The sequence below is a fragment of the Geotrypetes seraphini genome, chromosome 6 (assembly GCF_902459505.1).
Source record: "Geotrypetes seraphini chromosome 6, aGeoSer1.1, whole genome shotgun sequence".
NCBI lineage: Eukaryota > Metazoa > Chordata > Amphibia > Gymnophiona > Dermophiidae > Geotrypetes > Geotrypetes seraphini.
The window spans coordinates 219891301-219905402 of NC_047089.1; the positions used below are offsets into that span (position 1 = coordinate 219891301).

At 44.0% G+C, this 14102-nt stretch overlaps 1 protein-coding gene across 1 annotated transcript; it reads left to right on the top strand.

Moving 5' to 3' along the window:
* Nucleotides 1-1555: 1555 nt before the first annotated feature.
* SFTPC (surfactant protein C) lies at nucleotides 1556-13292 on the top strand. Its single transcript, XM_033948828.1, has 6 exons — nucleotides 1556-1712; nucleotides 3200-3352; nucleotides 6162-6302; nucleotides 8613-8723; nucleotides 12415-12584; nucleotides 12944-13292. The coding sequence occupies exons 1-5, from the start codon at nucleotides 1671-1673 to the stop codon at nucleotides 12550-12552; spliced, it is 585 nt and encodes a 194-aa protein (XP_033804719.1). The 5' UTR covers nucleotides 1556-1670; the 3' UTR covers nucleotides 12553-12584; nucleotides 12944-13292.
* The last annotated feature ends 810 nt before the right edge of the window (nucleotides 13293-14102 follow it).

A 14102-nucleotide genomic window follows, 5' to 3' on the forward strand; every position in this document is an offset into this window, starting at 1 on the left:
AGTGAATCGATTCAAATCGTGAATCGGGCAGCACTACTGCTAGCTTCTGTTGGAAGAGCACTGGCTGCCTGAAGAGGAGGAAACCTACAGTTAGTGGGGTTTGATGATCTCTTCCAGCTCAAGTATTCAATATTTTGGGTTGGTTTGTGGACAGGCAGAAAGGGAGGGGGGGCAGAGAGCAGAGCCAGTAAAGGGGACAGATTTTGTTTGCATGCATCTTGGGCTCAATCCCTGGTTTATATGTTGGTATATTGGTCATTTATATGCATTCTTGTCCCTCTTTATAGAATTACAGTAGCTCATAAAGGTTTCAGTTTGGTGGTGAGTAGGAGGCTATGGTACTAGGGAAGTCTAAGCTTGGGGTCAATTTGAACTTCTCTGAGTAAGAAGGAGCTCTAAACCTTTATTGAACCTGATAAAGGCTGTAGATTTAAATGTAAATATTACAAGTGTATAGTATTAAGGTATCCTGTATCAGGGTTTGGTTTATATAAGAACATAAGAGCTGCCATACTAGGACAGACCGAAGGTCCATCAATTCTAGTATCCTTTCTCCGACAGTGGCCAACCTAGGTCCCAAGTACCTAGCTAGATCCCAAGTAGTAAAACAGATTTTATGCTGCTTATCCTAGGAATAAGCAGTGGATTTCTCCAAGCCATTTCAATAATAGCCTTTGCACCTCTCTTTTAGGAAATTATCCAAGCCTTTTTTTAAACCTCGCTAAGCTAACTGATTTCACCATATTCTCCACAAATGAATTCCAGGGTTTAATTACATGTTGTGTGAAGAAATATTTTCTCCAGTTTGTTTTAAATCTACTACTTAGTAGCTTCATCGCATGCCCCCTAGTCCTAGTATTTTTGGAAAGAGCGAACAAGCGATTCAAATCTACCCTTTCCACTCCATCCCTATCACATGACCCCCCCAGAGCTGTCTCTTCTCCAAGCTGAAGAGCCCTAGCCACTATAGCCTCTCCTCATAGGGAAGTCACCAAAACTTTTATCATTTTTGTCACCTTTCTCTGTACCTTTTCTAATTCAACTATATCCATTTTGAGATACGGCAACCAGAACTGCACACAGTATTCAAGTTGTGACCATACCATACCATAGAGCGATACAAGGGCATTATAACATTTTCATCTTTGTTTTCCATTCCTTTCCTGATAATTCCTAACATTCTGTTTGCTTTCTTAGCCGCTGCACATTATGCTGAGGGTTTCAATATATCCTCAACAATAACACCTAGATCCTTTTCCTGGGCAGTCTTGTCCTCTATGGCTTCATACTTTCTGAAAAAAGTCTACAGATCAGTTTGAAGCACAAAGTGGTCACTAAAAATGTGTCTGGTTTGGGCTGTCTGGAATGCTTTACTCAGGGTGTTTCCAACTCAAGGACTCTTATAAGAGACATGAGCACTTTGCCATTACAACACCTCAAAAACTATGCGTCAGCTTCTGAGTGTCTTTAATAAATATGAGATTAGGAGAAGGAAGCCAATGGTCAAGTGGTGCTTTAGGAGAGCAGTAAATATCATAGACTGTACCCGTTCCCCCCTCCCTCCCCCAAGTCCTGCATCTTGCTACATATAAAGTATGTGAGGCTTCTGGCACAGCCACACAGATGAGCACAAATACAAGGAAACTACAGAGTTCAGCATTCACAGAAAGATGGGTCCAAGCATCAAGGAATCCTTTATAGAAAATCCCCCGGTAAGTGTGTGCAAACTTGTATCCTGCTCCCCCATAATACTGCATCCTTCCCATCTGCCTCCCTGACAGCTTGTACCAAACTCTTCTATATCACTACATCCTTCCTGACTCCCCCCCACCTCAGTGGTTGCTTCCCCATAACACTGCATCCCTCTCTTCTCCCCCATGAGTGTCTGAAAGCCTGTATCCTGCTCTCCCATAACACTGTCACCCTCCACCCCACCCCAATGGATGCTAAAGAGCCTAAACCCTACTCCCCTATAACACTTTATCCCTCCCTCCCCCCTTGAGCGTCTGAGAGCTTGTACCCTGTTACCCTATAATGCTGCATCCCTCACATCTCCCTTCAAGAGTGTCTGAGCTGATACCCTGCACCCTCTAACACTACATCCCTCCTATATTTCCCTGTATCTGTCTCTGAATGGTTCTTCTGAGAGCCCAAACCCTACTCCCCATAACATAACACTACATACCCTCCTATATTTCCTGTATCTGTCTCTGAGAGCCCAAACCCTACTCCCCATAACATAGGAGCCAGCTCTGTGGCTGCTTCAGTACCCCTAATATCGAGCGAACTCCTTGACTGTGTCCAGGGATGGGATAACGTCCATTGGGTTTAGCAACCCCCTAATCATTCTGAAAAGTTGATTTCTATGCTCTTAACACTACAATCCTCTCCCCTTCTCTGGAATGAGAGTTGCAGGAGCTTGGAAATATTCCAGATTTCAGGTTCTTCTGCAGGCTGGATCTAACCTATAAGAATAAGTGATTATCACAGGATCTGGATAATTATATACAAGAACTTGTTCCATTACATGACCTGTCCCTTTTGTGAGAAACTCTTTTCATTATCTTGGTGATGCCTTTCTACCCCTAGGTAAGTGCTCTTTTGTCTTTTATGGTCTCTGTTGGTATTTCTGCTTCCTTTTTCTCCTCACTCCCATTTCCCCTATCCTTTTTTTTCTTCTTCTAAATTGCCTATTGATATCCCCTATTACCATACATATTGGTGTCGCACTCCCTCCCCAAAAAAATACATATATACAACATTCTTTCTCTGTTATATACCCTCTCCCCAGTAAAGCTGCCTGAAGACTAACGCTGTGTTAAAGACTGTTTCTGCTGCTAATTGGAGAGGGCCCAGACTGTTAGGTTCAGGAGCAGATTTTTCTGTGCCACACATAGATTGTAAATAGAATTCTTGGCATAGGATATTTTAAAATTTAGTTCTGAGACATCACAGGTGTATATAGGATACAGCCAATGTTATTTTGATGGAAGAGTGACCATGTTTTTAGGCACTGTGACAAAGTGAGACTCCAGGACATTCAGCTCAAAGTGTCGCCTGGATACTTATTTATTCAACATGAGGAGCTTATAAAAGAGGAAGGATCTCCCCCCCCCCCCCCCCCCCCTCCTGAATGGTGAAAATCTCTGCCTGGGTAGCAGAATGTCCTCTGGGGGTCTGATGTGCTCTCTCTTTGCAGGTCTACACTGCACTGCCGATTCCAAAGATCCCCTGCTGTCCACTCAACTTCAAGAAGTTGTTGTGTGTGGTGTTGTGTGTGGTGGTGGTGGTGATTGTCCTGCTGGGTGTCCTTCTCATGGGGCTGCATATGACGCAGAAGCACACAGAGAAGGTGAGTAATGTGCTGGGCTAATGCTGGGCAAATCTGAAGTTAGCAGAGTTTATTGTTTATTTTGAGCTTCTATACTGCTACTAATGACTGGGGAGTCAATTCAGAGCGGTTTGCATGAGCTTCTGTAAAGGTGTTACAATACAGAGTTACAAAGAGCTTCTGCGAGATATTACAATACATGGATTCTTTATAATACAATGACTCTATACTGATTTACTGGGGCTTCTGTAGAGATGTTACAATACAGAGTTATTAATACTGGCATAAATTTTGCCATAGTCAGTCATCCTACTTATGTTACTGGTACATCAATCGTCCTACATATATTTACTATTGCAGCTAAGTATACAATATTTACACACCTCCTAAGGAGCTCTTTATTAGTATGATTCATATCAAGTTTCAAGTTTATTTTTGATTTGATAAATCGCTTATTTAAATTTACTAAGCGAGATACAACTTTGGTAAAAAATATAAACATAATATTTACATATTAAAATAATGGGTTAGACCAACAGACTTGCAGACTAATGGATACACAAGGTAAAAAAAGGGAAGAACTACAATTCAATAATTTTAGAATAATAATAATAACTTTATTCTTGTATACCGCATTACCATGGAAGTTCTATGCGGTTAACAGATGAAGAGACTGTACATTTACAGCGAAGTTACAATTTCGTTAATGTTACATTTACATTTTAGATGATACATATTCGATCAAGTTACCTTTACATTTTAGACAATAAATATACGGTGAAGTTATTTTGGCAGCTAGGTTATATGTTCAGAGTAGTTACATTTGCTATAAATTAGATACAGCGGCGTTACAAATAGCAGTGTTACCTGAGGCGGTAAGGGTCTAGGGGGGAGAGGTCAGAAGAGGAGGGAGGATAAATCAGAGGAATTTGTCAAAAAGGTAGGTTTTAGTTAACTTCCTGAATGTTTGATAGTGGGGGAATTGGAGATGAGAGTAGAGAGGCATTTGTTCCATTTGCCCGCTTGGAATGCTAGAGAATAGAGAAGAGAACCATAAAAGGAAAGAAACGTTAGGGAAGGGGAAGTAAAAAGTAAGAAAGAGCTAAGATTAACTTTGAATTTAGTTTAAAGGTCATAAGCATCTTTAAAAAGAAAACAGCAGAGGAACTGGACAAGTGTTAAAGGAGCGCTTTATTTATTCCCATATAAATCTAATTTTGGGAATTATCTGACATGGACTCCTGATGAAGGCATGACAACCGAAACACAGCTTGTGTTGAATCCTATATATGAATTATACTAATAAAGAGCTTTCAAGTATTGATTAACTTTGTCACTTGTCCATTGTGGTCTTTATTTGTCAATATCTATGCATAATGGCATAGCATCAATATCAGTCATGTGCATAATAGGTTAGGCATGTTATGTGTACGGTTACCAGATGTTACTACACTTCCCCCTCCCCATTCGCTGTTTCGACACTCGCGGCTTCCCGGCCTTACCTGGTGGTCTAGCAGGCTTTCGGGGCAGGAGTGAGCTTCCTACGCTCCTGCCCCGTGTAGATCGCCAATAGGAAATGGCTGCCGTGAGTTCCCTTTGTAGTCTCGAGAGACTACGGGAACTCACGGCAGTCATTTCCTATTGGCGATCTGCACGGGGCAGGAGCATAGGAAGATTGCTCCTGCCCCGAAAGCTTGCTAGACTACCAGGTAAGGCCGGGATGCTGGGAAGAAGGCTGGAGAGAGGCGGGGGTGGGTCAGAGCCGGACGAAAAGTTATTTGCGTTTTTTCTCAATTCGCGGTCTGGCTCTGCCCCTATCCCCCGCGAATACCAAGGGAGAAGTTTTGTAAAACCCGTAGCCCCGCCCCCAGGCCCACCCACTTCTACCCAGCCCAGCCCCGTTCCACTCAAGTCACACCCGATTCTGCCCCAGCCTTGCCCCTCAGCCCCACCCCCTCAACCTGTTCTTGTGCTCGGAGCTGCATCGGGAGGGCATCTGCGTATGCGCAGGTGTGATGCGATGATATCACATGCATGCGTGTGACATCGCCACGTTGCATCCGCGCATGGGCAGATGCCCTCCTGACGTGGTCCCGAGGTGGAAGCTTTTCAGAAGCCGGACAAAGTGCTGGATTTTGAAAAGCCTTCCAGCGCCTGATCATGTCCTCTAAAAAGAGGGAATGTTTGGGTAAATCCAGACATCTGGTAACCCTAGTTATGTGTGCATCAGTACAACATGCGTTGCTGGAACACAAGTACCATGTTTCCCTGAAAATAAGACAGTGTCTTATATTAATTATGGGTCCAAAAAAATGCACTAGGGCTTACATTTGGGATGTCTTATTTTTTTCAAGTACAACCATCATCTCTCCCTTCCTCGCCTCCACCCCAATTCTTCCTCTTTCCTTTCTCCCCCTCCCCATGTGCAGCATCTTTCCTCCCCTCTCAGCCATCCCTTTGTGCAGCATCTTTCTATCTCTCCCTCCCATCCCCCTTGCAGCAGAACCCCACCAACCCTCCCACTGTGAGATTGACATACCTCCACTCTGAGGCCTCCTAAAGCAGCAGGGGTGGGGGTTGCTGAATCGACGAGTCCGATTTTTTCAGCAAATCAGGCAGCACTAGTGTCAAGGAGTCAGGGAGTGTTGGGGACATTCGGGGGGGCTTCAGGGATCAATCTTAACTAGGGCTTATTTTGGCGGTAGGGCTTATATTAGGAGAATCTTTAAAAATCTTGCTAGGGCTTATTTTCGGGATAGGTCTTATTTTCAGGGAAACAGGGTAGTGGTGCTTGCGTCTCACCTTTGCCTTAGTTGTTTTTTGCTGACAGATTTTCCAGATGACAATCCGTGGCCAGGAAGGGGAGGAGCTGGAACAACATCTGCCCATGAACAAGAAGGAAGAGGGGGCCATTTTCCACATTAGCATGGGAGCCAATACATCTGCCACTGTGGTGTATGACTACAACAAGGTACATCTGCAATGCAGCATTGCGCCGCCATCACACCTTAATATGATAGAATCTTATAAGATCATGAAAGGTATAGAGAAGGTAGAGAGGGGCAGATTCTTCAGACTGGCGGGGGCAACAAAAACTAGAGGGCACTCAAAAAAATTGAAGGGAGATAGGTTCAGAACAAATGCTAGGAAGTTCTTCTTCACTCAGAGGGTGGTGGACACCTGGAATGCACTTCCAGAGGAGGTGGTAGAGCAGAGTACGACTTTGGGTTTCAAAATGGGACAGGACAAGTTCCTGAGGGAAAAGGGGATTGAGGGATACAATTAGAGGGTTACTATACAGTAATAGATCACTTACAGGTCATTGACCTGAGGGGCCACCGCGTGAGCGGACTGCTGGGCATGATGGACCTATGGTCTGACTCGGCAGAGGCAATGCTTATGTGCTTATGTGGCATCACTGCACACACTGTACCACTCTCTAACACACTGCACTGACACCACGCTGTACCGCACAGCTGAAGGTGCAGTGTCATATCACCAACCCTCCCTACCGTACACTCGCCACAGGCAATATCATGAATTTCCACATTCTGTTGCTTGCAGCCTATTAAGCTCTATAACAAGTCTCAGGGAAGGGTGAGACAAAGCAAATGATAAGAATAGCTGTAGGATGTTCTCAATGAGGGGGAAAAGGCTGCTGCTCCTCCAGACAAAAGTGTTAGGTCAAATGATTAAACTAAACTAAGTATGCCAAGAGAGAGAGGGAGGAGGCTGAAGCAGTAAATTTGGACATCACAGGGCCAGGAACTGAACTGAGAGATTGCTAAGGTACTACAGATACTGCAGGGTCAGAGCACTAGACCAGGGGTAGGCAATTCTGGTCCTCGAAAGCCACAGGCAGGTCAGGTTTTCAGGATATCCACAATAAATTTGCATGAGATAGATTTGTATCTCAAGGAGGCAGTGCATGCAAATCCATCCCATACCTATTCATTGTGGATATCCTGAAAACCTGACCTACCTGTGGCTCTCGAGGACCAGAATTGCCTACCCCTGCACTAGACTATGGGCCCTGGCACTGCAGAGGTAATACAGGGACAGCAGTCAGAGCACTGAACTATGGCACTGTAGAGAGAGCACTGGATCCTACCTCTTTGGCTGGCGGGACCTTTCCTGTGTGCTTTTCACCTCAGGAAGTTGCATCAGAGAGGTAGGACTCACAGGAAAAGTCCCACCAGCAGCAGCAAGGGGGGAGGAACTGGAGTGATTCTGGTTTAAACCATTCAGTGCTCTTTAGAGGTGTCCCAACTATGGGGAACGTGTGAGAGAGAAAGAGAGATTTGGAGCAAAGGGGAAGAAGAAGAGAGGCGGCAAATTCTGGACCATAGTGAGTGGAGGATAGTGAGCAAAGAGAGACAAGAGACCAGACCGGGAGAGAGAGGGGGGCAGATGCTGGACCAACAAAGGGAAGGGGAGAGATGCCAGACCATGGAGGATCATAGAGGGGGTGAATGATAAGGGAAGCTGGACTTGGGAAGGAACAGGGACACAGAAGAGGTGCTGGCCCTAGAGGTTAACATGGGGAAGAGAGGTGGCAGATGGTGGACTGCAGTGGAGGAGGGAGGGAGAGAGAGACTGGATCAGGGGAGAAAGGGGGACAGATGCTTAACCAACAAAGGGAAGTGAAGAGAGATGTCAGACCACTGAAGGTTGATGAGCGTGCGTGATGAAGGGAAGCTAGACATGGGGAGGGAAAGAGACACAGAAGAAGTGTTGGTTCTAGAGGGAAAATAGGGACAGAAACACAGGGGGCAATACTGGACAGAAGGGGAGGGATAGGGACACAGAGTAGAGATACTAAACATGGGGGGAGGATATGGACAGGGACATAGAGGGGAGACGCTGGACAGGATGTATAGGGACACAGAAAAGATAAATGCTGGACATATAGAGAAGAAATGTCAAAAGAACAGGAGACCCTGAAGAAAAGCAGAAGAGAGACACTAGGACCAAAGTGATGCTCAGACAACAAAGGTAGAAGAAAGTATTTTTTCTATAATATGTTAGCTTTGGGAAATGTGCATCCTCCCTTGCCTACCCCCACCCTGGGCAATGATGTTAGAGGGCCCATCTCAATTTTTCTGCCCAGGGCTCATTCAGTCCAAGCTATGGCACTGTAGAGGTAATTCAGGAACAGCAAGGTTAGAACACTGAACTACACCATTGCAAAGATAATACAGGTGCAGCAGAACTAGGGGACTGAACGGAGGGCTGCGGGCTCATTAAAGACAAAGAGATTTTCTTCTGTTTCCACCTGCAGCTGCTGATCTGCTTCCGGCCCTTGCCAGGACAGGTCTGCTACATTACCCGAATGGACAAAGAGAATATCCCAACTCTGGACGCTATCAGGAAGGAGTTCCAGCATCGTAAGGTGAACTTACTGTTGCGTGTAATGAGGCCGATATCCAGCACTATTTAGCTACCAGGAGCTGGCTATCAAGTGATATTCAACGGGACATAGCCCGCTGTCTCCCAGTAAATATCTGGCTCATTGGATTGGCTAGTGACCGGCTATGTCACATGACATAGCCGGTAACCACCAATTTTCAGCAGCTCACCAGCTAAGTTTGCTAGTTAGGTGCCATCGACTCGTGTTCGAGTCCTAGCGACTTGATGAATTACAGATCTAAAAAGAAATTGGTTCTGTGCTAGTCCCATAAGGCTGGTCTATCTTTGGCCATTAAGACTTAGACAGGTAGCCACTGAATATTGACCTAGCCGGTCAGTGGTGTAGTAAAGGGGAATGGGGGAATGAGGTCAACCGCCCCGGGTGCCGTTTTGGTGGGGGCACCGGCACCTCTCTGCCACTCTCCATCATGCTCATGCCCTCCCTTCCCCACCTCCCAGTACCTATTTACATCTTCACCAGAACAAGCAAATACTCTAGCTTGCTGCTCGCACCGGCCTGGATCCCTTTGAAATCACTTCTAGGTCATGGGGCCAGGAAGTGATGTCAGAGGGAAAGCCCAAGCCGATGCAAGCAGCAGGCTGGAGAAGCTGCTAGCAATGGCAAAGATTTAAAGAGGTACGAGGTGAAAAGGGAGGGCACGTGTGTGGTGTGGGGTGCGTGGAAGGAGCAGGGGGTGGCGCAGAAGAAGTGAGAGGTGGAGAGGAGGGCGTGGGGGAGGGGCGCCACCATCCCAGTCGCCTCCTACCCTTGCTATGCCACTGTAGCTGGAAGTGGAAGGTCAATACCGGTTGCCAGATACAGTGCCGGTTTTGAATTTCCAGTATCATCACAGACCATGGGAGATCGCCGGCTATCTCCCACAGTCTGAATATCAGGGGAAATGTGTCTGATTCAGCACAGCTCCTGCCATCATGCTGCTTGAGCCCTGGCAAAAGGTGTAGCAAACTTCCAAAGCCTATAAGTAGTGCGAGTAATAATACGACTGGTCTCCTATGTTTGGAGGCCACCTAGGAATATATTTCAAACGTATTATCTACCTATCGTTATAAAATGCTAAGGCCAAAGTAGCAGAAATCCAGCCTGATTTGAAGCCATAAATGTTCATGTGTAAAGAACACGTGTGCATGCATATTTTATAAACAGGCAGGTTGGCCACTTATCATTATATTATTTCAGAGTTTATCAAGCTGTCAAACCACATCTAATAAACAACACATATAAATCATGACTCTTCCCATGATCTGCCCAAACTCCAGCCCCTGAACATGCTTACACACAGATTACACAAAAATACACACTTTCTTGCCATTGTACATACTTTTATGTACGTAACACTTAGGGTAATTTCCTAACAGCCTTTTGACATGCATAAAAAGTTCTTTCCCCATAAAAAACATTTCTAAAATTATTCCAAGTAAGTTCACAGAAAGTGTGATGCAATTCTTCCAAGTGAATATGATCTCCTTCCAGAAAGAAATTCTTTTGTGTGCTTTGAATAGACTGAAAAGTCCAGTTCTTGAACCACAAACATCCAGACAGACATTGCGTAGGGTACTAGAAGGGAAGGCTGAACCACAGCTGCTATGCAATTGTTGTCTATCTTTCCTTCCTTGGCTTTTTTATGCAGCCAGGGCAATATGATTTTCTACAATGAACCTGATGCCTTTTTGACACATTTTTGTCAGTGTGTGGTGCAGTGGTTAGAGTTACAGCCCCAGCACCCTGGGGTTGTGGGTTCAAATCCTGCACTGTTCCTTGTGACCCTGGGCAAATCACTTAATCCCCCAGTGCTCCAGGTTCATAGATAGTGTGAGCCCACTGGGACAGACAGGGAAAAATGTTTGAGTACCTGAATAAATTCATGTAAACCATTCTGAGCTTCCCTGGGAGAACAGTATAGAAAATTGAATAAATAACTAGTGTGAAACGTTTCTGTCTCTGGTAACTAGAGCTTGTATTGTGATGTCATAATGTCTCATTCCACCAATTCCTGAGAGCCAACCTCATCAGTGATGTCACAATGGCTTGAGTGTCCTATACTTGGCTCACTTTTACTTCATTATGATTTCTAGAGTGGTGCAGAGGTTAAAGCTACAGCCTCAGCCCCCTGAGGTTGTGGGTTCAAATCCACGCTGTTCCTTATGACTCTGGTCAACTCACTTAATCCCCCAGTACTTCAGACACATTAGATAGCGTGTGAGCCCACCAGAACAGATAGGGAAAAAATGCTTGAGTACCTGCATAATTTGTAATCCGCACAGAATTGTAGGAAATGCGGAATATAAATAATTAAAAAAATAAAATGTCAGCAAACCTTTTCTTGAGCTGCTGTCTCTTAAAGTTTGCCTTCAGTGCATTTTAATGCATTTCTTTTGATTTCTCGGGTTTCTGTCACCCTTAGCACACTGAGTATGTTGTGGGTGTTCTGACATGAATCAGGCTGCTTCTTCTGCCCGTCGATGCCAGATGATATAAGAGCGCGGTCTTTTAACTTTATATTGAGGATCTTTCTGGAGAAGGGGTAACGGGTAGTGCATTTTGATATACCGCTTTTCTGTGGTGCAAACAAAGCAGTTTACATATTACATTAGAGACATATCATATTCAGATACTATCTTTGACCTTAGTGGGCTCGCAATCTAAGTTTTTGTACTCTTGGGGCAAAGGAGGGTCAAGTGACTTGTCCAGAATCACAAGAGACTGCAACTGGTATCAAACACCGTTCCCGCCCACTGCACTAACCATTAGGCTAGTCTTGATGCTGCTTATTTAAATGCTTCAGGTTTCTTGTGTAAGCCACCCTAGACCCAAAGATGTAGACAAAGAGTGAGGGTCTCCATGCACTTTCCAAGTTAAGAGTGTGTTATCAGCTAAAACACACCTCATAGCCACAGAGCACCTGAAGCCCAACAATACCAAATAACATCAGTCCCTATAAAGCTAAATTATAGTTACTGTATACAACCAAACCCAGGGCATCCTATAAAAAAAAAAACTAAACTCACAATCCCCATATATAGACAAATTATAGCCCTTTGCACATGGCCAACCCGTCAGCCCCCTGTCTACAGCCAAATTATAGTCCCCTGTATAAAGCCAAACACACAATCCCTACATACAGCCAAACCAGAGCTCCACATGAACAGTAAACGATTATGTAATGCCGTTTCTCTAACATATGAGGGATGTGTAACTTCTCTTTGATCCCTAAGGAACCGGGGAGGATCTATGTTATACTGCAGGCTATCATCATGCCCAGTATCCTAATGCAAGCATGGGAAATGTCTCTTATCAATGACAAGGGATCATGCATCCCTCAATCCCCTTAGCTACCTGGCTGCACACTCTATGGTAACATGTATTCAGCAAAAGCTGATGATTATGAGAACATTTTAAAAAATACTGTCCTCACCTTCCCATATATTGTCACTTATAGTGTTCTCACACCCTGTGTTTCAAATCTCACACTGCTCCTTATGACCCTGGGCAAGTCACTTAATCCCCCATTGCCCCGGGTACATTAGAAAGAGTGTGAGACCACCAGGACAGATAGGAAAAAATGCTTGAGTACCTGAATGTAAACTACTTAGACTATAAGTGGTATATCAATACAAAACAAAAAAGGACTTTCTCCTTATCTTTATTGTTCCAGCTGGAGTCCAGCATCCATGCCATGAGAGAAAGGGATGAGAACTCGGCTATTACTGGCAAGGACCTGCCAGCCAAGCACTCTTTGCTGGGCACTAGTGCTAATATCCTGTGTGGCAGTGTTCCTATTTTCTGGTTTTAGAAGGTGCTGATGAGTTCTGGGAAACGGAGGAGGTGAGTTACAGTGAAGCGTTCTCCTCTGCTGCCGTGTAAAGCTGAACTTAGGAAGAATAGGGAAGAACGCACCACTTTTCCAGCTTATTCTCCAACTCTGTCAACATCCAGTTGACAGTATTGTCTCCCTGAACTATTCTCAACTAAGACTACTGTAAGCTAGAGTCAGACGCCTGCCCCAGCATTTGGGAAATCCACTTTGAATTGGCTATTTAGCCTGCTAAGGCAGAACGTACATCTTTAAATTATATTACATACATTGAATGAAATCATTTTACTGCATGTGCCATTTCCATGATGTTAATAAATACAGATGTGTTGTCCTTGAGCCTGACATATACTATGCTATTCCCTTACAGGCTGCTTCTTTTAATATCACAACCCCGACCTCTGAAACCCTAAACTGCAGTCATCAGTGCACCTTCCACCAGAGATTTCACTGAGCTGCTTCAGTTTCCTAGAGAAGAGTCAGCCATTTAAAAGTCATCTGACATCCTCTTCCTTTGATGAATTATTGATAATTTTGTAGCACACAGCTATCTGTAAATTTGTTAAATATATCTGTTGGGGGATTATCATGAGTGGAGCTGATTCCTATGACATATGGTGAATGCTGGATTTCTGGTTCTTTTTAATAGTTCTCTTTTTCTCATCTCCCAGTGAAGAATAAAGTTATGATTCAGAATAGTCAATGACTATTTCATCAGTTCCATGCTCTCTATTCATTTACCCTTATTATTATTTCTTAATCCCATCTTCACACTTCTTAGTCTAGTCACAAATAGTTCTCTGCAGTATTGGGACAATTGGTAGAGTGAAACATTTGAATATTGGTAAAAATTGGTGGAAATCTCCCATAGTGGTTGAACTATTCTGCATATCAGCTTGATTTTTCTCTGGTGAATTTTTCTTTGTTGAATCATTCAAGAGAGCAGACAATAGTGAAAAAAATACAGCATAAACTATCTATACTAATAAGCAAGTCTTGGAAATTACCTACCTCTTTCTTTGTTTTAGGTGTTGGGGGATGAACGATTATTACATCACCAAGTTCTGTTTCCTAGTTACCTAAATTATGTTTCAAGTAAATTTTCAGTTTTTCTGATACCCTAATGCAGTGGTTCTTAAACCTGTCCTTGGGGATCCCCAACCATTGGGTTTTCAAGATATCCCTAATGAATATGCATGAGAGAAATTTGCATACCTTCTACTTATTTTATAGGCAATTCTCACTCAATCATATTCATTAGGGATATCTTGAAAACCCAACTGGCTGGGAGTCTCCCAAGACAGGTTTAAGAACCACTGGCCTAATGTACTAATTTAGCTGTGAGGCTTGCATCAGTGAACTCAGGACTGCTGTGCCCATTCACTAATATCAGTGACATTATCAAGATAAACAAATGCATAATCTATATGCTGAAAAGGAGCAGGAGCTCCATGTAGCCCAAATGACAAGTCACAAATGTGATATATTTCTAATGTAGATATATTCCTAATGTAGATGAAATGCTTTTC